This window comes from Leptodactylus fuscus, chromosome 3 (genome assembly GCF_031893055.1).
Source record: "Leptodactylus fuscus isolate aLepFus1 chromosome 3, aLepFus1.hap2, whole genome shotgun sequence".
In the NCBI taxonomy this organism is placed as follows: domain Eukaryota; kingdom Metazoa; phylum Chordata; class Amphibia; order Anura; family Leptodactylidae; genus Leptodactylus; species Leptodactylus fuscus.
The window spans coordinates 197,445,144-197,472,453 of record NC_134267.1 but is presented as its reverse complement, the minus strand read 5'-3'; the positions used below and the strand labels follow the sequence as shown (position 1 = coordinate 197,472,453).

At 41.1% G+C, this 27,310-nt stretch overlaps 1 protein-coding gene across 9 annotated transcripts; it reads left to right on the top strand.

Annotated features, from left to right (window-relative positions):
- The first annotated feature begins 290 nt into the window (after positions 1-290).
- Positions 291-27,310, top strand: ZBTB38 (zinc finger and BTB domain containing 38). 9 transcript variants are annotated; one of them, XR_012715342.1, is made up of 3 exons: positions 380-1,933; positions 19,977-24,704; positions 24,843-27,310. XR_012715342.1 is itself a non-coding variant. In XM_075269026.1 (2 exons), exon 2 carries the CDS (start codon positions 19,997-19,999, stop codon positions 23,741-23,743), a length of 3,747 nt encoding a protein of 1,248 aa, XP_075125127.1. In that variant the 5' UTR covers positions 291-373; positions 19,977-19,996; the 3' UTR covers positions 23,744-27,310. The 9 variants fall into 9 exon arrangements, 8 of the variants coding, with proteins under 8 accessions (XP_075125127.1, XP_075125125.1, XP_075125124.1 ...); XM_075269026.1 differs by lacking the exon at positions 380-1,933 and adding an exon at positions 291-373 and having other exon boundaries at positions 19,977-27,310; XM_075269024.1 differs by having other exon boundaries at positions 380-538; positions 19,977-27,310.

Sequence of the window (27,310 nt, the reverse complement as noted above, 5' to 3'; positions counted from 1 at the left end):
GCTATTAAGCTTTACGGTCTTTATGGGTGACATATCCTCTTGAACTAAAAAGAAATTCTATTTATACTGATATTTGACCATTTTAAACGTCGAAGGGGAAATTTTGGTAAAAGTCCTGGCAAGCTGTATTATTCCAGAAAATAATTTATATTATTTTGCCTGTCCCTTTAAAATTACAGGAAGTAGCACAAGATAAAAAGATCTTTACTGTGCCAACCCTAGGAAAATAAAGTATTAGACTGGAGAGTTGTCCCTTGTATAATGCACTGAAAGAATCTCTTCTCTGGATTCTGCCGTCACAAGCTCCTGGACACAGTGCAGTAAAATATGCAGAGCAGGCAGCCAGACAGTTAATACAGCCACCAGTCAGTAGGTGCGTACAGTTTAGTATGTGTTCGGCTATGACTTGTTTGCATTATGTGGGTCAGAGTACTCGGATTATGCAAGCGAAAAAACTGCAATGGATTACTTAATGTTTGAGCAGGATCCAGTTCTGAAGGAATCACTTTTTATCACAAGAGGAAATAACAATTCTTTAGTACGTATTTTCCTGTGCGACTGAGCAGCTGTAATGCTGATATATTTAGCACTTGCCGAGCCTGTGGTAAGTAGGGTGTTGCCTAAATACAATTAGCCGGTCAGATGACTGGATCTCTGTGGCTTGCAAACTGTGGAAAGGATATTGCTTTTAATAAAACTTAAACTGCAGCTTTCGAAACAAAAAAAGGGAGCAAATGAATCCGAAGGCAGGGCGGTGTTGTGAATCCTGCCTGAAGAGGACATCACCCTTTCCCGAAGAACATGTTCAAGCAGTAGGGTTTCTTTTGCAGCTTGAAGAAGGATGTCATACATAATATGTGTGCATCCTGCATCAGCCCCGGAATGGTCATACGCACGGCTATACAAGGCGACGACGCTGGTATCTTTCAGAAGCCTGTCACATAACATCTGGGGAACTGCCAGCTGAGTAAAGGTTGTTGTTCATATTTTTTATTCTTATTATTTTTGCATTTCTTGCTTTCCGTTCCTCATTCCGACGCTCCTGATGGCTTGTCGCTGGTCCACATCATTACTTACATACTGCGTTTAAGGTGAGCTGGCTCTATCCTTCCTCCTTCATAGCCGATGCTGCAGAATGCATCTCTTGCAGGGCTGAAATGGCAGCAAGGATTAATGCCTTCTCTTCTGCATGCTGTGCTCCGATTCCATTATACGCTGCTGTCAGTATGTAAATACTCTGCCTGACATAACATACTGCACCTCCTGCCTCTCACTTCCATATCTAAACATTGCATCACCATTTTACAGCCAGCATTTCCACCGTCATCTCATGCAAAATACAAGCTTAAAAAAACCCCAAAAACAAACCCACAGACTGTGAAAGGCAGCGTGATCGTATTAATCTTGCTTTTAATCCTGTCCTGTATTTACCCAGCTAAATAATGTATGCTGTATTGTTAATTAATGTGAATATCAAATTAAAGCGCTTGGAAACTAATATGCTTGCAATGCAGGTAGGAGGAATGGAAAAAAATCTATTTTTAACTCCTGCATAGCACTGTAGCTTGCCTCTTGTATGCGGAAGTTATGGGTAAACGGTTGGTTCTCCAGGGGAACAGAGAAGTGGCCCTTTGCAGTGGTCAGTCCTGCCGTTATTTGTACAAAGCTGCGGATCAATGGGACACAGCATGAAGAAAACCCGGAGGTGGATTATCATTGCTACCAAGATCCGTTCCCCAATGGAAAATCCACTTCTCATGAATGTCAGCCGTCCGAGCTGCTGTACAGCTGATTTTACCAACGACAGCTCTTCGTACCCATGAAGCGTGGACCGAATAAAAAGGTTTATTTTTATTCTTCCCTAACTGCGCGTCACGCAGGAAGATCGAAAGTATTTTATGTGTGGTAACAGTCCCTTAGACGGTCCGTAGAGGTAGGTTGAAAGTGCATGTTGTTGTCGTTATCGTTTGCGCACAGCGCCAACTCTGACTATGTCTAATTTCGATGAAAACTGAAATCTAACAGAGGACATAGGTAGATTGCTATATGTTATTCTCACCCATACGTCAACCACAGTGCAGCAGTAGGCAATCACACAACAGGCGATATCCTCGACTGTATGATTCACCTGTACTCGGAGCTGATTTAGCAAGATGCCATCTGCCTTTAAGAAATAGATTTTATGTAAATGACCTCTAGGCACCACGTCTCTTGCTCGGTTGCATAAAATGAATTTGTGTGTGAAAGGTGTATACCCCAGCATGGCGGATGGCTTATTACACATGTTAACTGTTCACTGCTCTCCGGTTACATATTGGATTGCCTATTGTTCGGATTCGAAAAAACGGAATCGCAACGTAAAATTTAATAAAAAACCTAGCGTAGGAAATTTTAATGAGCTCTGCTCTATAAACCGAAACAGATCTTAGCTGTTCACTTCTATTATTAAAACAGTCAAGTAAAAAAGATCAAGTGAGGCCTTTATGTGACAGTAACCCCTTGCTTGCTATTCGCTATACAGACTATCCGTACGAAAGTGTAATGTCGTGACATTTTTAAATTTCAAGGACGTTTACGCCTCTCTGCTCTTGTGAAAAAGTTAGATTTTTCTCCCTCCGAAAGGAAATAGATAGCTTGTCGTTCGTATCTGTCTCTGGGTCTGCCTTGTTGTTCTATGCACACCATTGCTACTGTTTGCTGACTCACATTTGAGGCCTGCAAAGGCCGCTGTGGTGGTCAAAGGGTTAATAGCTAGACTGACGCAGGATGATTCCATGTCATGAATCCAAATCCGGACAGAACAGGGTGTTTTTCTTTTTTTTTTTTTTCCCCCTCCACATTCCTTTTCTTGCTGTGTGTGCGTGTTTGCTGCAAAGCTCCTTTAAGACGGAGATTCTGCATTTGTGATGATCTCTCTAGACTGGGCCCTCGCCTTGTTACTGTGGCAACGGAAAATTTTTCGCTAAATGGTTTTAACACTGGGGGAAGATAATGTTATTTCTAGAAAAATTTCCACCAGGCAAGTAGCAAATGCTTTCCGCAGAAGGCATATTCCTTTTTTTTTTTGTTTTAGCTTGTTGTTTTCTCTTCTGGGAAATGATTTATTGTTTTCATCCGTGTGCAGACAAAGCTGCGTGCTGTGCATTCTCAACCCTATCGTAGCCGTTGATTCCTAATATATGCATAATATGTTCTCACACAAGTGTATTGGAATCAACAATACGTACAGAGCAAGAAAAAAAAAAAGCAGTATATTCTCCGCAGGCTGCAAAACCGCATTTAACGCTTTTTCTGCCAGACGTTTGTGTGTTGCTAGGACCAACGCCGTATGAATGTAAAGGGCTGCACAGAACTATTGAAGCGGATAGCCATTGACAGACTCTGATAAAGCTTTTATTTTATATAAATGTCCTTATTCTAATATAGGAAACGACATCTGAATCTAATTTCATCACTGCGTGCTATGAAGCATGTAGTCTGAGCTCTGCAGACTTTTATATTCTTCCTACCCATGTTATATAACATGGACAAAAGAAAAGATACGTGCAGCAGCGGCCATTTTGGGTTAGCTTGCACACTATAAAATGGCTGCCAGGAAGTAAAGGAAAATGGCGGCCTTGGGTAGTTAACAATGACTTCTTTAGTCTCTACTATAAGCCTTGAAAGGAATGTCGGCTTTAGAATTGATCTTGTTCTTGCATGTACCATTTATTAAAGATGCTAGAAACATAATGTAGGACTATGTACGTCTTAATTCAGACTAAACAGTATTTTAACCGTAAAGCCGGGTTAATATTCTATTTTTATTGTGATACTAGCTTAGGATATACAAGAAGAGATGTGTAAGGCTCCATGCCTCACCAGCTCCTGTTCTGTTTCTGAAGCAGCCATTTTAAGCCACTTTATAACCTGCTGCAAAATGGCTGATAGAGGACAAAACCTGCTGACACACTGAACGGTATGCAGCTATCGTCTTGTCGCTGCTATGGAAGTGTTTATAACATATACCATGTAAATAAGACAAGGTCGCTACATGGAATCAAGGTTAACCCTTCATTTCTCAGGGGACATCAGTTGCTTAGAAATCCTCAAATGATTTAGAAATTGAAGTGGTTTATTTTAATAGCACGTATTAAAACAATGCATAGCAGCATAATAAATAATTCATGCATGCGAGGGAAGAGTAAGAATGTGCCTTTTCTATCTCCTTAATGCACAAAGCTGGGCGAGAATCTGTCATTTATTGGGGGAAGGAGGGATGGCATAATCACTAAATGTCACGTCCATCTACATACGCTATCAGGATCTGTTTATACTGTGATAATGCATTTGCTTGTATATGTATATTTATATATATTTATTCACCACTTTGGTTATACCGACACCCATCAAGACTAGATTTTCTGTGATGCGATTATCTATTTCCTATCTTTAGTGTATATTTATTCTCATCTTTGTAAGGACAAACCCACGTGATGACCATTTTTTATGGCAATTTTTGGGTGGTCGACTCAAAGAGATTTTAATGTATAGCTAAACCTTTAAGAATGACTGCACTAGTGTTTGTCTCGCCGTCATTTGGGTCCACATGGGAAGCCGAAAAAGCAGTTACCTGCAAATCCCATAGACCATAATGGGGTCCGCCGGGATTCTGGCGGTTTCATATTCGGTGCAGGACTTTTCTCTCTGACAATTTTAGATGGAATCTGTTGTGAAGGCTCTGACACTGATGTGAACCAAACCTTACACAATTATTTTATTGTTGCTTCTGAATTCTTCTGTTGAGAAACAAAATATGTAGCAAATATATGTGAAGGACAATATGCTTGTAAAAAAAAGCTGAAATGAATACAATGTGCATATCTACTGATCTACATAGATGTACAGGTCCTTCATTGTACTAAAATGATCAAAGACAATGCAAAGTTTTCGGCCAAATGCAATACACATGTTAAGAACTGAGCTGCGTATGGGAGATAACGTTTCTAACAATCCAAAGTTATTGGCATCATAACCTATTGGAAATCTCTTCTTGATGACGTGATCTGCCCCTTTTGCATAACCAAAAATATCAAACTTCTTGTACAATGTATTTGGAAACCATCTGACCATTCCCCTTGGGACTTGCTTTCATGCTAACAGTCTCGATCCTGCAAAGTGGTTCTCAAGGTGATTTAATTTATGGAAATTTGCCCCAAGAGTGTCTGGTCTGGGCGGATGCGCTCCTAGGGCAAAGCTTATATATCTTGATTTAGTGGACTGAAATGTTGGCAAGTATGGACTTACTGCAACTTGTCTTTCTTTGTTTCTACAAGTGATGAGCAATGCTAGAAAAGTCTGGCAAAAGCTTATCTTGTTCCAACTCTTGTAATAACATGCACGTATATGTAAGGAAAGATAACTACTCGCCAAGTGCTGTATGCGTGCAGGCGGCTGTAGAAAATTGTGTCTGTTTTTTAGACATGATTTAATATATTGTGGACCATGGCTGAACAGCAAATCCTTAAAGGGGTTGTCCATGACTGACATGTAATGGCCTATCCTTAGGAATGGTCTGCTTACGGCTCTTCCACTGTGCTAAAGACAGCTGATTGGTGGAAGCCCAGGTGTCAAACCCCACAGATGTCAAATTAATGACTTACCCTTTAATTATCAATCTTGGAAACCCCTTTAATCGGTAGTCATGTTCCCACCTAAATGCTTTTCCCGGAAAGCAGACCACTTGAATGTCATTTGTGGGAATTAAGAGTATCACTTCATGATACAGCTTTAGAAGGAAAATAAGCTTCTCCTACACAGACCAACTAGGGCAACCCTAAAACTGAAATGGTCACTAACTTTTTATGTAAAATCAATGTTTATGAAGGGTTTTTCAATAACAATCGAAAAGGAAAAAAAGCAAAAAACAAAGAACATGATATAAAAAAAACTAAAGGCGCAAAGACAACTGATAGACAGAGGGCCAGGGGGAGATCTACCCAGTTTCCTAGGACATGATACAATGACAAGAGTGCAAGGGCCTAGGTATACGAAATGCAAAACTAACAACTTCAGGTAGGCATAGGACAATCGAACAGAGAAGAGAAACACATAAGGCGAAAAGTGACCAGAAGTCACTTTTTGACAAAAAAATAAATGGTACAAATGAATTGAGAAACTGTGTGATATATCTTTCTAGAGAAAAATGCTTCTTTCTCCAGTTATAAGACTGTTCTCCTCCTCACTGTCTCCCCTCCTAAACTGTTCACTCAGTCTCCCAAGTAGGGATGTCAGCACACAAAGATAACAGATTACATGTGCCCAAAGAAGTCTAAAGAGATAGGAAGGAGATGGAGTTGAGTGATAGGTACAGCACCTAATAGTAATTTTTCTATCTCACCTAAATGCACATCAGTACTGGTGAGTACTTCTATATAAGGTACTATATGGTGCTGCTGCTTCTGAGTGAGTGAGAGAGAGTAAGGGAGTACAGTCTTCTGTTTTCTCCATGTGTTGTCTAAGGGAGACAGCTAGTTTTCAGTCAACTCAGGAGCAACTTAAAAATTGATATACAGTACTTAGGAGGGAAAAGTGCTAGTAAATGCCAGGTACAGTGTTATTCCTCATGTACACACAGCTTATCCTGAAAAAGTTAGACGACAACCATTAGACAACACTCAAACCCTAAATGTAAGTGTAGCTCCTCATGAAAGATAGGTTTCAAGAAATACCCCAAATTCAGGCTATCTTCAGACTCTTTATCCAAAGTATTTATTATTAATTATACATCTTGAGAGATAAAACAATTACACCCACCCCCTTCTTCAGGATAGGGCTACCTTTTTTTTTTTTTCTTAATGTAGTCCTATCATATTTTGCTTAATAATTCTGTTTCTCTAGAACACGTAACTTAATTGTATTCATTATATTTCTGAGAATTAAGAGTATTATCATTGTGCATAATGATAACCAACTGATGTGTAATGTAAAAAATGAGATAAACCTTCGTTGAGTCACAATAGCTTGTCTGTATGATTAATGTAATTTCCTATACAGTCTGCAGAAATTGCCTACAGTGGAAAAATAGCCATGCTTTCTTACAGTTGATTTTGCATTTCTTCCTCTCTGCTTTACAGCTAATAGCTCTGGTAAAGGCTTGCAGATCCCTATCGAATTTGTAAAAGAAATATAACAATGTGGGGGAAAGAATTTTTTCATAAGGAAAATTCTTTTAATGAAAATTAAAGAGGACCTTTCATGTCCTCATGTATATGCAGTTTTTTATACTGCCAAAAAGCTGACAGTGTGCTGAAAACTGTTATACTCGACCCATGACTATCATGAACAACACAAAAGGCACATTAAACTCAACCTTAAATTCCTGGACGAAGAAGGCTGAAAGTTGTTCTATTAGTTATAACTATTCTGCCATCTTTGTGTTGAGCACTAAATCAGTTGTGTGTCCATGGTGATAAAAACTCACATTTAAAGAGGACCTTTCATGTCTTCACTCATATGCGGTTTTATACATTGCTAGAAAGCTGACAATGCACTGAATTCAGCGCACCGTAGGCCTTCCCGTTATGTGCCCAGGGACTGGAGATATCATGCTGTTATTTCCACCCCACTGTCAGAAGGGCGTTCCTGACATTCTAGCTTCATCACTGGGCTGTGAGAAATGTCCCCCTTCCCCGACAGTACTGTAACATAGCCTTGTACAGAACGGGACAGATGGAGAGTGCAGCGTAAAGGGAGGACCGCATGACGTCGGTGAGGCCTGGACGGCAGCTATTGGAGAATTTCGAAAGATGGGGGCGTGGCTGATCAAGTGTAATTGAGTGGTGAGGGCTTAATAGGAAAAGCCCGCGAATGCAACGGCATTCGCGGTGAGGTAGTGAAGAGCGACAAATCTGCCAGTGACACTGCTCATCAATGGCTTCAGTTGAGGAGCTCATCTCACAACTGTGTGCCTCCGCTGAGACACACAGTACGGACTGGCCTCAAGCGCAGCTTCTAAGCTTACCTCAGGGGCCCGGGGAGTCGCAAACCACGACTTCCTCTTCACCTCAGAGACAGCAGCGGAGGACCAGGCCTCTGGCTCACCTCAGTCCCAACAGAAGGGAGGAAGGATGATGGTTTTGAGGTTGGGGAAGGGGGTGCTTTAAGGCACCCCCTTTGGTACCTCTGAGTTGGGCATACGGCTGGAGGTAATTTACAAATTCAACTAATTTAGCCAGATTGTGGGCTTCGAGGACCTCCTTAGCCTGGGATAGGGTTTACATCCTCAGGGATAATATTATTATACTGTTATGCATTTGTTCAATGTTTGTTTGTAATAAATATGGCTGCTGTGGCCAATTCATTCCAGTCGTGTGTTGAGTTTTTATTCAAGCTGGTGTGGACATGGGTAAGTGGAAGGACTAGACCTACTACGTTATGTCAAAGGGGGCATTCCTCACAGCCCAGCATAGAGGCTAGACCAGGGTAGGGAACCTTCGGCTCTCCAGCTGCTGTGAAACTACAACTCCCAACATGCTCCATTCACTTCCATGGGAGTTCCAAGAACAGCAGAGCAAGTATGCATGCTGGGAGTTGTAGTTTTGCAACAACTGGAGAGCCGTACGTTCCCTACCCCTGGGCTAGACTGTCAGGAACAACCTTTTGACAGTGGGGAGAGATCAGTGCTGAAATTAAGGGCACCGATATATCCAGTGGTATATAAAACCCCATATGCATGAGGACATGAAAGATCCTCTTTAAATGTGAGTGGTTATCATCACGGACACAAAACTGGTTTAATGCTCAAAACAAAGATGGCATGATAGTTATAACTATAGGACGACTTTCAGCCTTGTGTGTCCAGGAATTTAAGGTCAAGTTTAATGTTCCTTTTGTGTTGTTCATGATAGTCATGGGTTGAGTATAACAGTTTAACCCCTGGGCTAGAACGTGCAACTAACCTTTCAGTCAACTTTTCAGAATAAGCTGTCATGTGGATACATGATGAATAACATTGTTATATTATTGTGCATATTATATGAATTTTACTTAGATATCATGCACACAACTGTGTGTAATTTGCGATCCGTGTGTCATCAGCATCTGTAATATATGTACGTAAAAACGGTCAGTATTGCATCAGTGTGTCATCCATATTTGTGGATCCACAAAAACCCCAAAACGGTAGCTATGAAATTGTTTGGACATCAAATACGTACTGCACCACATGGATTACATACATTGTTTTCTGTGCCTTCTATAGTCTAGTCCATTCTGCAAACAATGAGCAGAATAGAACATGCTCTGTGTTTTGTGGCACAGACTCATGGCCTACACACTGACCTGTGAAAAACATGGTAGTGTCCATGGGCCCATTGAAATAAATGGCTCAGTGTGCTATCCAGGAAAAACCAGGATAGCACACTGAAATAGCAGACAATTGTGTGCATGAGGCCGGAGGGTGATAAAACTTACTATTTAGCTTTCTGCCTGCGTCTGTCCTCTCTCACTCAACTTCTCCTCTCCTTTTCCCCTACCCTCTCCATAGAATTCTCTCTAATTTAATGCTCTGTGAGCTTGCAGTACATTTTCGGAGATCAACATGGGATCAGAATTCATGTTATTTCAGGAGGGAGAAAGTAGAGGGAAAAAACCTGATTGGAGGACAAAGAAGCATTTTCCCCTCATTAAAATATTTCTTAAATTTACCTGTATTACTGACCTATCAAAAGTTTGTTGAGAAGTCTGTGACCAAAGAAATTCAGTCCTGTCATTGTTTAGCTAAGTATTTCATTCTTGTTTTCCACACCCTTTCCCTTCAACCAATTCCTTTCCCATCCCTTGGTTGAACTTTTCAACTGTACTATGTAACTACAGTGAAACCTCCTCGAGCCAACGATCCAAATTTGCACAGAAAAATTGTCTTTTATAGGGGTGGTCTGTCCTCTTTAAGAAACAAGTATACAGAAGGCAGGTTAAAGTGTCAGCAAGTATGTGCAGTCCTCACAGACCCCCATATAATGGTGGAGGAGCCAGATATAAATATTACACAGAACCAGGCTTGGACTGGGACTAATAAAATAGCCACATAACCTTTCTTACTCCCCTGGTGGAGTGCACATTTCCAAGATAGCCCCATCATTCTTTGTCCCTAGCATGGCTTACCTTATTGTTCCCCTCCTAGACCCTATCATGGTTATCCCCTTAATTCCTGGTATGGCTCTCCTCTCTATACAAGACTCCAACATGGCTCCACTTTCTATTCCACCCATGCTACTAACCTTGACCATACTTGCCGACATTTCATGGCCCAAGATTTGCATTTTAAAACCCAACTGGGTACGCCTTAAGTATTCCCATTTTTGGCTGGGTATACAAAACCCATCCCTTTTTGTGACGCAGTTCTCAAGATTGTCCTGTGACTGTTTACATGTTGCTGGACACCTCAATGGCAGATTGCATTGACTATGAAATGGATTCTATGCTCCATTGTGATGATGGTTATTTTTCACCCATGATGTTCTTTACAAGTCTTTTCCTGACATTCAGAACAATAATGGGGCACAGCATAGAGCTGCATCTAAATTGCTGTCACAGAGTATGCAAGTCCAATGTCTGGTCTTTTCAAAGGGTTTCCCACTGAAAAATTTGCTAAAAAAAAGTAGTATTTGGTCAGATAACAGGTTTTCACTGTATATATGTAGCTAAGGCACGTATGCCCGCCTACTCATTATGTGGTGAATGTGCTATATGTTTCTTCATTATGGCTGATCAGAGTGTATATTACATTTACAGAACACAAACCACTGTAAACTGTATTCTGTAAGTTTCGCACAAAATAGAATGACATCACGTGGATTTGAAATTGTCCTTCAGGAAAAATTTGGTGGTTTTTGTAATATGTGTAATTGTAAGAAGTTCTCTACTGCATACAAAGAATAACCAATCGGTATTGTCTATGTCCGCTGTCAGAGACAAGGAAAATTTACTGTAATTTAAATGTAATCCTTACCTGCATGCTTGGCCTCTTTTCTCATTATGAATAGGCTGCACTGTAAAAAAGAAGAAAAAAAACAGCATAAACCCAGCAATAAGTATTTCAATACAATGTCCAACCTGATATAAATAATACTATACTAAAATAATTAATAAAATATAGAGTTCCCTTTTAGATAAATAATGAAATACACAGTGCCTCCTGAAATAAATAGTTCTATACATTCCGCTCCCTTGAATAAATAATACTATACATGGTACTCCTGTAATAAATAGTGCTGTACACTGTGCCTCAGAAAAATAACCTAGACAATGTTCCCTGAAATAAATAATAATATTCACAGTGACCCAGATATAAATTCAATGCACTATGTACCCTAAAAAAATAATATGAAGTAGAGTAGAATAACCAGATTGAAGTATTGTAGATCTGATGTGTGGTCACAGGGGCAAGTTGTACAGATGGCAGCTGATGTCCTTGAGCTTCTAAGCTCCAATGCCAAAATTTGTAATAGGGCCCCTACTTACTTAGAATACTAGTATATTCGATGTCCCAGAAGGAGCTTTGCAATCCCTATAGCTATGTTCTTGGGGGATGGATTTCAGGATGATGCAGGAATTCCTCCTCTTCTTTGCAGGCTCAGCACACTCCACCTGTGTAGTAGGTGTTACAAATAAAAGTACCTTTAAAGAGGATGTCCATGACTATGATACAGAGATCCACTTGCTCTTCTCAAAATTAGACCTCATGTTCATTGGTCACATGGCCATGCTACAGCTCAGCCCCTTTCATTTGAATGGGACTGATCTGCAGAATGACCATGTGACGATTACACGTGATGTCACTTCTAGAGAAGAGTATGTGGAGCTCAGTATCATAGCCATGGACAACCCCTAAAATGAAATCAAGTTATGTAAGGGTAAGTTCACACAGGGTTTTTTGGGCCGGATTTTGACGCGGAATCAGCCTCAGAATCCGGCTCAAAAAAAGGCCTCTCATTGAAACCAATGGGAACCAATCATTTCCTTTTACCGCGAGCGGTTTGCTCCCGATCGAAGAAAAAAGAAGCGACCTGCCCTTTCTTCAGGCGGATCAGCCGCGGACATCCGCCTTGCCACACCTCTCTCCCGACTAGGCCCATTCATTTGGGCCTAATCTGGAGCAGAATGCCATTTTTTAGACCGGAATTTGACACGGAGGCTGCCTCAGATTCAGGTTAAAAAAACTCACATGTGAACTTACCCTAATATATATTCTGCAACAATGCTGTCCCCAAGATGGGATCTTAAGATGATGGGTGCAGAAAGAGTTCTGTTTCCTTACATGCAGAATGCAGTCTACTTTAGTACTATCACACAATTACAACATTTTTTTTTGTTGTACTAAAATACAGCAAGGGAACAGAGGGAAGTCTAGTGATGGCTATATGTCACAAAAACTGAGTGCCATTATACAACTTACTGTATTTGACTCTTCAATGACTGTCACAGAAGTAAACAGCCAGAGTTAAACCAAATAAATTTTATACACACAAGACAGCTTGTTCTGAGAAGACAGGAAGTGGGTCAGTCATATTTTGCAAGGCTGATCTCAGCAATCTGGGCGGTTGCCAGATTCGCAGATTCACTTACTGCGGCCCTGTCTTTGCTGATTGCAGGCCTGTAATTCTATATCCTTACTGGAAGCCATCATCGCTTCATCTGTATATAGCTGGTATATTGTGGCCGTACACGGGAGGTTAGAAGGTACTCCTACAGTTCAATAGCTGCGAACGATTGGAAATTATGTAAGTGATATAACAATTGCTCTTTAGCTTATATGCTGTATTACTGACTTTATTCTTTCCATGTGTTGCTTGCTTACTTCATTTGTTCATTTGTTCGTAGCAGACATTGTTTCAGCTCCCACCAACTACAATTTTTTCCCCCATTAATGACATTTGTCTTAAAGGATTCCTCCCATCCTGGTTTGTTCCGGCTCCCGGCAAAAGAAGCAAGATGCTCATTCTTTCAGGACACTGAAGACACTCCTTCCCGTCTAGGCCCATTAATTTGGGCCTAATCCGGAGCAGAGTGCGCAAACTGATGCTGGTGCACTGCACCAGCATCCAGTCGCAACCTCCACCTCAGGTTCCAGTCCAAAAAACCCCGTGTGAATTTACCCTTAGCATCTCCGATGTACTTGTCATTCGCTGCTATCATGCCAATTGTTAGCGACATCTATGCACATGAGCATTGTGGGGTGCGGTTCATGAAAAGCACGGACCGCAAATGCAGAGGTGTGAATAAGACCTTATAGCTAAAACCACAAGTTCAAATGACTTTGCAACATGTTAAAAACTAACTTTTTGGGGTATCTGCTATTTTTACTGATGGACAGTTGCATTTGCTGACTGTGGTTGAGGTTCAACAAATCTTTATAAAAATTGAAAGAGCAACTGGTCAGCTGAATAAACACATAAGCAGGTTTGTGGCGGTGACTGGCAGTGCACGACCAATGTCATAAATGTAATAGTTTCATTTTCTAACATAAAGTCATATGTATATGTGAGTTAGGTCAGGAGATTTTTTGACACATAAAAACCAACAGACTCCTAAAGTACAATTAGTAAGAGCACCCCCCCCCTTCCCCCCCGTACCATTTATATTACTGATGTCACACTATCTGGTTACAATGCATCATGGTTTGGGTGTGACTAATACCGGCTCCTAATCTATACATTTCGACTAAGGCCACATGTAGTGAGCCGCAGCAAAAAAGTGATGTAGGAAAACCCACGACGGCAACGCATTATGTTTCTCCCATCAGTGCTTTCCTCTGCAGACTTTCTGATTCAATTATACCTATAGGGAAACCTACGGCGTTTCCGCAGGTATGATTGACCTGTTGTGATTTTCCAAAACCGCATTGGTTTTGGAAAGCACTGCGTTTCTGCAGCGCGTATTTTAACACAAATGAGGATGGGATTCTCTAGAATCCCATCCACTTTGCTGTGACTGAAAAACGTGGGGCCTGTCCTAAAGGGATAGTCAGCTGATAAAAAATAAAGTGTACAAAATGTTAAAACAAAAATCATATTACTTTTAGGTCACCAATCCAAAGTTGCTTCTGGAAGGCTCCTGGTTTGCCCCCTTCCTGATGCAGAGATGATATCCCGACAAGTGACCAGTATAGTCAATTATTGGTCGCATTTTCCTTGCCCTAGGTTCACACATGCACCTGTTTTTAACAACAGAATGGTGAAAAAATTGATTCAAGCATTGACACAGCGCATACCATAGCCTATCTTTTTTGACAGAGTAGTCAATGGGTGTCCATCAAAATAACTGTTCGTTTGTGTCTGTTTTTGACAAATTATTTTTGTTTTTTCCCCTTCTTCTTTCTTAGCATGCCAGAGGGAAAAATGGATTGCATAACGGACAAAAACAGATTACTATCCGTTGGTGATCCATTTGTGTCTGCCTTCCATAGATCTCAATGTTAAGAAAAATATGGATTTGTTGCAGTCCGTCTGGTATCCTTATTTTCTGAACGGAGAAAAATGGAAACCTGCAGATGTTTTTTACAGCCCATTGAAATCAATTGTTTTAAAACGAACCTAAGGATAGATTGGTGGAGGTCTGACACGCAGCGCTCCCATTGATTCAGCAACTCATACACAGAAAATGAAGCAGGAAGCAGACAGCTCCGTTCTCTGTATAGTGGCCAGACTAGGTACTGCAGATACCATTGAATCCCACCTGAATGAGACCTATGCCGCAGCGTCTCTGTTCAGCCACTACACAGAGAACAGAGATGCCTGCTTCCTGCTCCATTCTTTGTGTATCTGCCACTGAGAATGACTGAATGATAGGTGTCCGACCCCTACTGATCTAATATCGATGACCTATCCTTAGGGTCCACTGAAGGCAGAGTGGGTGCGCTGTACAATGTCTGCTACAAAAAAGAGCCAAACACATGGTTGTTGTCGTCTTTTAACCTTTACCTTGCATGCAGCAATATGTTTGGTTTGTTTTTGGAGTGCGTGAATGGGGTTTCTTGAAGTCCCCCCACCATCACAGTGCTAGTGTACTTTTGATTTCACAGTGGCTACACTCCTGCCAGTATGTGTGTATCGCCCGCCTTAAAGGGCTTGTCCAGTTTCAGCAAATATACAGTATGTTGATGCTTGTATAATGAAAAGTTATGTAGTTTTCTAATATACTTTCTATGTCAATTTCTCATGATTTTCTAGATCTCTTCTTTCATATCATTCTTTATTTACTTCTAGTGGAAAAAAAATCAGTTCATGGTCATGTGATGTACAGTTCATGGTCATGTGATGCAAGTCCGAGGTGCAAAATGACCGTGAAAAATGTCCATTTGTCACAGCTGTCTTGCACCCAAGGGGCAGCATTTTCCCATATCCCTTATACATTATGGAGGGATCCGTGAAAACAGACAAAAATAGCACATGACCTATATTTGGAGGGTCCGTTACAATGGACCATGTGAATAGCCCCCATTCTCTGACATTGAATTCAATGCTGTTGTGTGACGTCCATCAAAAAATGGATGTCACATGACCATTAATCACTGTCATGTGAATGAAGCCTCACCCCTCGTTCACATCAGTGTTTGGATTCCATCCGGGCAAGTCCGCATGAGGACCCCCATGAACAGAATACCAAACACAAGTGCAAGTGTTGTGCTGTAAAAGCACACGGACCCCATAGACTATAATGGGGTACGTGTGCTTGCCGCCAGATCTCCGCAGGGATCTTGTGGACAGGAATGTAGTTCACCATCTACTGTGCTGTCCGCATGATTCGTGTGGGCAGCACGTGGCAAGCACTCGGACCCCATTATAGTCTATGGGGTCCGTGTGCTTTTACAGCACAGCGCTTGCAGTTGTGTTTGTATTCCGTTCGAGGGGTCCCCATGCGGATGTAATGCAAACGCTGATGTGAACGAGGGCTTCCTCTTTAGCTCCATACAGATGGGCAATCTGTGTGTAGCCTGCAAGTCATAAAGTCCAAAGGGACGAGGTAATACTTGGATGGCGCTGGTGCAGCGGTTGTCGATTGCAACCACAACTCCCATTTTGTAGAAGCCCTATGTGAAATGCAAGCAATGACCTCATACACTTGCTATGGGCGTCCACTCTTTACATGTTTTGATAAGTCTCCCTCTGGATATAACATCTTCCTATAAATGTTAAAGCTTTTTACCCACCATTGTGGAACTACAAGTCACAGCAACCTTCCTACCCAGCTAGATAACTGCTATTTCTGGATCATTCGTACATTTGTAAGGAATTGCTATTGCCTCTGGTGTTCTCCCTGATATGTGAGGCAGTATCAGCCCGTCACCAGGCCTTCTATCCCCTCAGCTTGCATGTCACTGCCATTAGGTCATTGTGAGGCGAGGAGGAGCCATTCGTTCTCGGTCCTGCTGCTGCAGTCAGTACTGGAGCGCCACCTGCTGCTAGAAGAGCGCATAGAGTGCATGCACCTCACTGCTTGTAAACATCCCCGGCTGTGCGGAGGTAAGGGCTGTGCATGAGATGAGATGGCTTATTATCAGGGCTCACCACTGGTGCACACTCACTCCTGCAGGCGGCGTCACTTGCTGAGGATCCTTTGGCTCCAGTCAGTTGTGTGCGACAAGCTGTGCAGCTGACTTCTGGGCTAGCTTTGCATTGTGTTGGTAAGTTGGCAGCTTAGAAGTTGCCATATCTCCTATTTAACCATATGCCATGGGGCATCTGGCCTGGCATGGCTATGGCAGCTAGTATTGCAGCCTCTGGGGTTGTAGACGGTACTGCTGTGTGTGAACTGTAGCTGAGATACATTGGCATATGTGTATTGTGTGAGTTTCTTGCTGGGCACATCTTAGTCTTCTGCCAGGCCTTCCTTACTGTATGCAGGCAGGAAGTGTGGCATGACATGGCAGCCCTGCCAGGCTAATGCTTCTTCTCCAGCAGGCACTGCCCATCTTTGGGCCTCTTCTTTTATTATTTTGTTTCTTCCCTCGCGTTAACCCTTTTCATTCTGTTAGCAGACGGGTTCTTCCCCGGCGCCTGCATTCACACTAGTAACCATTACGTATTCCTATTAGAAGGTTGTGATGTGTCCTGGCTTCATTTATATTCACACTCACATGCAGTTTTTTTTTACTGCAGCGGTGGATCTTATTTGATACAATTACTCTCTTTTGCATCCACGCCTGACTTAGTCTAATAGTAAAACGGCATCAAAAATTGCATGTGTGGATTTGACCCAAGTGTCAAATGCAGATGGGTTTATAGACTACGCCACATAATGTCCCTAGGGAGAAGTATCCTGTTCACACTCGGAGACGACGCTTCATTTTCTCAGTGCAGTTTGCAATAAGAGCTGAAATCTGGTTTCTGTGAATACTAAGGCTGAGTTCTCACATGACATAGTCACGACAGATAGGCCGCCATGGACTTTCCAGGGTGCAATGCAACATACGGCATATACAGTAGAGGTAAAGTGCATGGGAATTCAGGTTTACAACCCACATCCTTTTGGTTTACCGTGGTTGTCATCTTTTGTAGTGCAGAAGATGAAAGCAGAACCCAAGACTTTTTCTGGTGTTCACATCAGCGCTGTTTAATCTGTTCTTCACTTGTGTTGTAGGACTAGAAAAACGGATTAAACAACAAGAAGGATCCGTTTAATGATGGACAACAATAGGACTGGAATGGGGTCCGTTGGGTATCCATTATTCACTCCCTGATAGCACTGAATGACATAGATAGACATGATTTCAGACGTACTCGGATTTGCATGGTTTTAAACAGCGCTTGCAACAAACGTTGTTGCATCTTCTACACCGCCCTTGCTGCTTTCTAAAAAGGGGCGGTTTTTGGGAACAGGGCCATGGGTTCCAGCAGATTTATTGTCATTTAACATGACTAAACCTATGTGAGCTGATTTGACTGATGGGGTACAGGCGGTGCAGTCGCATCCGGCCCAGGAGCCTTAGTGGGCCCATGAGATGTCTTTACCTAGTATAACGTAATATAAGTAATATATTAAATTTGTAAGCCTGGAACAGATTTTGCATTGGGTCCTAGGACCTCTCTTATGCCTCTAGGCGCGCAGACCCCATAGGATTCGCCTGATTTGTGACAAAGTGGCAAAAAATGTTGGTCTTGATAACAAGCTTTTTTAATTAGAACTATGATATATAATATAGTATAATAAATTAATCATAGTTAGACCTGTGAACCTGGACAGGCAGTCTGAAAATGCACTAAATTTATCACAGTTCATCTTTATTTTCTGACGTCGGTCTTGTATGGCCTCCATTGAAATCCCTAATTAAGTCATGTGATTGACAACTTGCTAATCCATGCATGCTCCCTGGAAAGACCAGATCCTAGTCTCGCTATGTAAGGGTTAGTGCACACAGAGTTTTTTGGCGCTGATTATGACGCTGAATCCGCTTCAAAAAGAGTTCTATTGGGAAGCTTTTTTTGGAGGCTGATTTTGAGGCCTCAAAATCAGCGCCAAAAATCTCTGTGTGCACTGACCCTCAGTCTATCACACTGACGCTAGGTTCACACCTATGTTGGGGTTTCTGTCCTTTGGGTCCTGAGAAATGGAAACCCAAGCTGCTAGTTTCTGCCAGAAAAATGCAGTAAGAAAAGTTTTCTCTGCATTTTTCAAGCGGAATGGAGGACAGGTTCCCTTGACAGCCACCCAACACAGGTGTGACCATAGCTTCATGCTTTATTTTTCCTGTTGGAGTCCAATCACACGGAGGAAAATGGTGGTGACTTCAATGGGTTGCTTTTTCTGCTAGCAGAAAAAGCAACCCATTGAAGTTAATAGGAGGCTTTTTTTCAGTGCTGAAATTCCACACCAAATTCTTCACCATTTTCCTCTGTGTGAATGGACCCTGTGGTTCTACAAAAGAATAAAACACTTGTTTGTCGCTTTTTCCTAGATTATAGGTGATCATTGATGTCCCCAGAAGCTATAATCTACAGATCAATGTGAAACAGTGAATGACTTTTGCAAAAAAAGAATTATGTTATTTTAACTCTATGAGGCTTCTGTCAAATATAGTTTAAACCTGGCTTTAAAAAAAAACCCCCAAAAATGCCATTAAGGCTGGGGTCCCACATGGTAGCGGAAAACGCCACTGAAATGTAACGTGCATAACACATTGAAATCAATGGGAGGCTTTTTTACCCCATTGATTTCAATGTGTTACGTGCGTTTAAACAAAACCCATTGAAGTCAATGGAATTCTGTTTTGCAGCGCTGATTCTTACGCGAGTTATCGTGCCAGAATCAGCGCCACATTACTCCGTGTGAATGCCCCCTAAGACCCCACATTGAAGAAATGTAGCTTTTTTTGTTGTAGATTTTGGGAAATATGAAATAAGTTGTTATACCTTTCCCTTCTTCTCAGTCCACTCTTGGGTTTAGCTAAAAACACAGCAGCAAAATCTGCAATAAAAAAAAACAGCTGTTCCACAGAGTGGGGCCTTAACCTTATATTTCCCTTTTGAAGGCACTCCTGGCTTTGGCTCCAAAAACCGCAGCAACAAAATAAAGTGCAGCTTTTCTATAATATGAGGCCGAGTCACGGAGTTGTTTGTTTTAGGAAATCCCTTTGGCAATTGAGGACTTTATTTGCCCTAATAGGGCATGTGGAAGGGATCCTTCTAATAGAGTAAGATATTTTATGACCAAACTTATTTTGCCGTTTCCGCTGTTTTGTGCTCATTAACCAGCTATAAACTTACTCGGCTATTGATGTAACTTTGATGTTTGATCTTGTGACAAAGAGCTTTGATGTGGTATCACTTTTAGAAATAGACTTGTGTGGGGTATCTTTCAATTTCAGTTTTTTTGTATTTTCAGTTTTTTAAATGGAAGAAAATATGTAAAAAAAAATACTTTTTACTCTTACCAGTCTTTTTAGTGAATCATGTTGACATTTTATGGAAAGTAAAACTTTTTTCTTTCTGTCTTCACAGACTTCCATGCCTAAATCAGAATGTGCACTTCAGAAGACTTAACAGATTGTCTTCATGGAGAGAATCTTCTCTGCAATCTAAATGAGCAGCGTATGCAAGGCTTCTTGTGTGATGTCACCATCGTGGTTGAGGACACCAAATTCAAGGCTCATAGGAATATACTGGCAGCCTCAAGTCTGTATTTTCGGAATCAGTTCCGGAGCCAAAGTATCTTAATACAAGGACATGTCTTGGAGCTTACAGATTTTAAAGCGGACACCTTTACAGAGATTCTGAATTTTATTTACAGCTCTAAGATTGCAGTTAAGAAAAAGGAGACACTTACTGATCTTGCAGATGCAGGTAAAAAGCTGGGAATAACATTTTTAGAAAATATAAAAACTTCCAAGAAATGTTCAGCTATCACATGCTCAACAGGAACTGAGGGAACCTTACCGCCTGCATTTTATCGAGGAGAGAATGGCTTAAAATCAGAAAATGTAGATAAAAAGGGAGATGACCCCGCAGTTGCTAGTGGACCAAGAATAACCAATGCATTCTCCATTCTGGAAACTGAAGTCAATGGATTTTCTCCCCTTGACTTAAGAGCAAATTTCAAAAAGACTGTTGGACCTTTGGAAGAAGAAAGTGATAAGAGTAACTGTGATGTTAGTGATAGTGAGCCTGTAAACACCTTGGCCGAGCATTCCTATGCTGTGTCTCCTGGGGATGCTCCATACAAGCGAGACTCTGTGTTTGATCACAGCAGTAAGCTCAGTCATGCAGGGGAAGGAGAAAGCACAACAGCATGTGCAGCTCCCAATATCCAAGAGCCATCAAACGGCAACATGCCTGTGCTGGAACCTCAGTGTTTTATGCCCCAAACTATAGTCCAGAGTAATATTTCAACAAATAACGTTACCTGCTCGACAGACCAAACAGCCAACCCTTCAGATTTCTATAGCCAAAGGGAAAATGAAAGTCTCTTACTGCCACTTCCTCCAAGTAACCCACCCGTCCCTCCGTCTTTTTGTGAAAATGCACTTTATCCTCTTCCTAAAAGGCCTCACGAGACATATAGCTGCAAGAATTGTAGCAAAGAGTTTGCACATTTTAAACGCTTACAGAGACATGAACAAATCTGTTTTAAAGTGGTCCACACAGAAAAAGATATGAGGTTACCGAACAGCCTTTCCGGAACAGACGGAACGTCTGACCAGAATGGCCTTCCAAATGGTTCTTCAGCAGCATCAGATCATTTTGTCAAGATAGTGGATGGTAAAATATTCTACGTTTGCATTGTGTGCAAGAGGAATTACGTTACCCTTTCAAGTCTTCGACGTCACTCAAATGTTCACTCCTGGAGGAAATCCTATCCTTGCCATTATTGCAGCAAAGTATTTGCCTTAGCAGAATATCGAACTAAACATGAAATTTGGCATACAGGGGATCGGCGATATCAGTGCATATTTTGCCTAGAAACGTTTATGACTTATTACATTCTTAAAAATCATCAAAAATCTTCTCATGGAATTGATCCAAGATTAGGTGTTGGCAGTAAAGCTAACAATAGAGGCCTAAAATCTAGTATCTATCCCTACAAACTATATCGTCTTTTGCCAATGAAGTCTAAAAGAGCAGCCCTGACTAGGTCTGGGAATGACTCCACAGAACACCCTGCAATCCACTTCCAAGGACAGAATTCATTTAACATGGCTGCCGTTGTCCAAACTCCATTGATCTCTCAGCCGTTTGCTGTGGACAACCAGGACAGCTTTTCTTGCACAGTAGATCCAACATCACAAAAAGTTACAACCACAAACCAAGATTCTTGGCCATTTAATATAATACAGTGTGATAAGAATGCAAATGTTTTACCTGCTCTGAACTCAAACTCTCCCAATGAAGCTTTAGACTCCACGCCAAAAGAATGTGATAGTGAAGCCTGTCCTTCTTATACTGAAAATCAGAATATTCCTTCTGTTATCAACACTACCAAGTCAGCACCTTCTGTGATTATGCACAGCAGTAGGGTGTCCTCTGTGATAATGCATGGAAATGCTGTGACCGGAGGTACAGCAACAAATGGAATTGGATGGAATCACAGTAGAACCATTGTATCTCCCGAAAGAGAAGATACTTATCAGGGAAATAATGTTGAAGGTACGCAGACAAAGCCTACGAGTGAGGAAGAGCATTCAGAGAAGAGCAGGGCTGGAGAATCACACCATGAGAAGCGAGAATTCATACAACCTGCCACTTCTTACAAGAAGAACAAAAGCGTTATTCGGGAAGGAAATAAAACAGAGACATACATAGCAAAACCGGCATTACCTGGAACTCTAGTAAACAGTGGCATTGCTCCCCTGTGCCAGATCACAGTCAAAATTGGGAGCGAAGCTTTGGTTAAAAGACAAATCTCTGGTTCATCATTGTTTTTCAGGAAAAATGGAAGACCAAGGCATTCCGAGCCCAAACCAGAGAAAGTAAGACAAGAATCCGATGAAGAGAAGAAAGAGAGGAGCTCCATTCGACTAAGGAAATCAGAATGTATTCAGATGGAAGAGATGTGTGATGATGCCAGTGATCAAGATGTGTCCGACAAACCTTGGCGACCATACTATAACTACAAACCGAAAAAGAAATCTAAGCACTTTAAGAAATTTAGGAAACTTAAGAAAAAGAAAAAACACAGTAGATCTAGGCCTGTTGAGGAGGAGGTCAGTGAAATCGACAAGGATTTTAATGACGTGGACACAAAATGCTCTTCTGGAGATGCTGAAGATCAAGATGATGGACAGGAAAAACAACTAGAGACTGAAGATGTTAAAGACCATGAGGAAACGGATAGGGTGGAAATGGCTACTGCACAGTGGCAACTGGACAGCAAACCTTTTTTTTGTGAACTGTGTCAAAAATCTTTCCGGAATCCTTCGACGTTAAAAGTACATATGCGCTGTCATACCGGGGAGAAGCCCTACCCCTGCAAGACGTGTGGGAAGTGTTTTTCCTTCCCAGGGAACCTAAACAAACATGAACGCATCCACCAGACTGTAAAGAACTTTACGTGTCAGTACTGCAGCAAGTCTTTTATGTTACATGAAACTCTGAAAAAGCACGAGAGGATTCACACTAGAGAAAAAACTTACGACTGTCAGTTTTGCTCCCAGCAATTCCTATACCTTTGTACAAAAAAGAACCATGAGCAAAAACATTTAGCAGAACAGAGTGTTAAAGGGTTTGTTTGTTTCCATTGCTCTAAAGTCTGCAAAACTGCTGCGGCTCTTGGGATGCACCAAAAAAAGCACTATCTCAAGGGTCTAAAGCATAAAGAGCAAAAAGACTTTTCACCGTCTACAGGTGAAATAGGAAACTGGAGTAACGTCGCTAGTAGCACTAGCAAAGAATCCAATATCGACGTAGAAAGAAGTTCCCTGAATGTGCCTGAAAGTTTTCCTCCTGCCTTTGATGACTGCGAGGCTCCATTGTTGTCTTTTAACAACAGTGTTACAGAAGTAATCCCCCAGAATGTTAATGCTGCAAGTCTTGTGGAGAATGTAAATGAAATTGGAGAAAGCGATAGTCATTTCATGACTCCAGCGCCACCTCCGCCTGCATTGAACAGCAGCGTGCTGATGGAGGCCCCGAGAGGCTGGAAGCACTGGAAAACAAGACAGTACAACTTAGAGGAAAGCATGAACTCTGATCATTCATCTTTGAAAGAGAGTACTAAGACTTTCACGGAATTAAAGACGATGACTAGCTTTGAGACCCCTTTTGTCCCGTAAAAGATCGACACGGGACGCCTCAAAATAAGCAGTGCAAACTATTTTGTTAACCCCTTGCTGCCACAGGACAACTGCAGGCCCCTTTGCAGCAAAAATGGTTAAAATAGTCAAAGTTAATAAAAAGTTTAGTGTTAATACGTGTTATTTTTCCTGAGCTGTACATCCATGCACCAGTCCTGTGTAGAAAAAAAAACTGCTTATAATGTGTTTTTGAGAGCAGGTAACACCTTCTGTGCGGAGTATAGTATAATATAAGTTTATTAAAGTAGCAGTCAACGTGTTTTTTTTCTGGGTCCATAAAGCCCATAGAGATTCCCTTTCTTCTCTGTCATTGTGAACCAAATGGGGGTTTCCACGTTCCCTGTATATGTGACATTTAGTGGAACAGAAATGACCGTAGCACCAAAACTAAATGACAGTAACGAAACGAATTTCCTGTAATGATACCACAGTTCCTCCCAACCGTCCTGATGTTGTGGTGTTGTAATGTATAGGGTACACCGGTATGGACTGCTTCTTTTAATACCATATATTATGCTACATTTAGTATAAACTGTACAGTATATTTTATATTGTATTTAGTGTATTACTTAGGAAACAGCTCACTGCAGCCAGGACAAAAAGAAAAAAAAACTATGTGTATCTTCAAAAATCGGAATCACACATAATATGTTATAGTGAATTATACTGGTAACACAAATTAGCTATTTGTCATCATTTCTTAGAAGACGCTTTGTTAGACTATGACATTCTACAGTGTTGTATTAGTCCTTTATAATGTTTCAACATTTTTTTTCAAGATTGTGCCTGAAAGAACCAGAAAGAATGGAAGATAATTTTATCTATGCAACCAAAGGATATTTCTTTATCATTGCATTGTTTGTGTTAAATTTCAATTTCAGATATATCTAGGTTTATTTTTGCACATTTCAACAAATCCTAAAATCTCAAGGCCTGACATGTTTTCTTTGTGGTATTTAGGCCAGATTTTGGCATCTGTATACAGTCAATTTCCTGTGAAATTGGGTTGGTGAGTTCTGCCCCATATTCGCTCCCCTTAGTTATGGGTATTCTTGAAGAAAATGGGTTGGGACTTTAGTCTTACTTTCATTTAACTCCATTTCAGAGACCATGACTTGGAAGGGTGGTCAGAGCTTAAAGGAGTTGTCCAGCCATATAAAAAAAAGTTTTAATGGGTATAAAAGTGAAATGTATTACACTTACTAATATACTGTCAGTAGTATAGTTGCCACATTCTCATTTTATCAGCACCAGTTCTGCTGCGCTTGGTTGGTTTCCCAAAAAGGGAGCCTCCCCTATGTCTAGTGATGTTCTTGAAGGGGGCTGGCTGTACGGCTCAGTGCAACTACTCCAGCCTCCATATCTGTCTTACCATCAATGATGAGTGATATTGACACAAATAGCCAACCTCATTTAAAGGAAGTTTGTAATTAGAATTCAGCATGTTATCCTAACCCTGCAGATAGATAGGTTAAGTTAGGGTTATCTGAATCTAAGGGTATTAGCCTCTTGTGCCTCCATTGCTGAGATATTGCTGATTTTCATGGTATTCAAATTAGCTGGAGCAATGTGGGAATTGCTACTTACTGATTTGGATCAATGGTTACGCCCTTATTGCTCCAGAGAGGTCATTTGCAACAACAATAATATCTCAGCAACGACGATACCGATTCAGAAGGGGAAAACACTATTTGATTCAGGTGACCCTAACTTATTTATCTGTGGAGCTGGGTTGACATATGCTAGGTTCTGGTGACAGACTCCCTTTAATCACATGCCGAAACAGAGTGTGGAAAAAGTCCCTGCTCTGTATCAGAACCAGCCTGGAAATGCAACTGGACCAGTCTGGTAGCTGGACATTGGGCAGCTATGGTACTGCAATTGAAGGGATTGTCCTGGAATTGGACAGGGAAGGTGAAACATCAAAACAAAATCATACTCACTGTCCCTATCGCTCCAGGGTCCGCTGCCACTTTGCATTCGGGCTTGTGCCCAGGCATGACCACTGAGACCACCGACTGGCTGATGGCTGGAAAGGACGTTGATGTGCGGTGCATGGACAGCAGCGTCTTCCCATCTGGGATTTGTCCAATTCCTGGGCAAATTTAATTGTAATAATAATAATAATACATTTTATTTATATAGCGACAACATATTCCGCAGCATTGTACAAATTGCAAGCACAGACTAAATGATACATTACAATAGTAGTCAACAGTAATAACCAATTCACACAATGGGACAGACACATTCAAACAGCTCTTTGTATGTCTGGACAACCCCTCTAAATTTTACAACCAATTTTTACATTTGACTATTTATTGGCCTAAGAGTGTGTTTGATCTAAGGCTAAAAAAAGCCACTGTAAAAACTTCTGCACACTTCCCTACGCTATACCTTGTGCCAGATCCTTTCCTATAGAACTATATGTCAGTCTACCCACCTCCACCTGCGCTATAACAAACTGCTCACAGGTGAGATGACATGTTCAGTGTGATGGGTTTTTATTAAAGGTAAAAGGATTTATAGTTCAGTATTCTGAGGCCCGGTTCACATCTGTGTTCGGTATTCCGTTCAGAAGTTCGCGTGGGGACCCCCCCAAACGGAATACTGAATGCATTAAAAAAACGGTGAACAATAAAATAATGAGGTCCATGTGTTTGCACGAATCATGTGGAGAGAAAAGTACTGCAAGACATTCTAGTCTATGGGGTCCGTGTGCTTTCATTGCTCACTGCTTTTTAATGCGTTTGGTATTCCGTTCAGGGGGTCCCCCAGCGGGTTCCCCGAACAGATTACCGAATGCAGATGTGTAATGGGCCTGAATCCCAATTTTTGATCATATTTTATGGTTTATAGAATTTTTCACAAAGCCACAAAATATGTTCCAGTGCTGATGTCATTTTAAGTATATTTTCCTTGCACCATAAAACTTTTAGGGGACCTATTTTTGTATTTGGGAATGAAACGGCGCTTTAAGAAAAGTTCATTTATCCAAGGCCCAGATTTTCGACTTTGCTTTTACTATTGTTTTATGAATAATACACAAAGCACTACAATTTATTTTTGATATGTACTTGTCTGCAAATCACAGTAAAATTGCACCGTTTTGACTCGCACGCACCTCAATGTTTCCATATGGGGAAAGTCACTCCTGATATGGAATATTTGTGATGAGTGCAGACTACCTTCAGTTTATTTCTTATTTTGGTCGTGATTTTACAGCTACTATCAGGTGACCAAATATCACCTTGGATCTCTAACCTAAGAATGTCCATTTTTACCATTTGCATATCCAACAAGACAAGAAAAAAAAAGTGTTGATCCTGGGATTGGAAGATTTCCAAAAATATCAACCACTAAGAAACTACAGCACTAGAAAGCACTCTGTTACACACTGCAAAGGATTTTAGTGGCAATAGGAAAATGTCTTGACCATTACAATTATTATATAAAATGGTTTTTTTCATTGGTTTGTATTTTATTTGTATTTGTTTTCTGCATTTGTCCTGTTTTATTATGTCTTCATTTCTCATAAAAAGACTA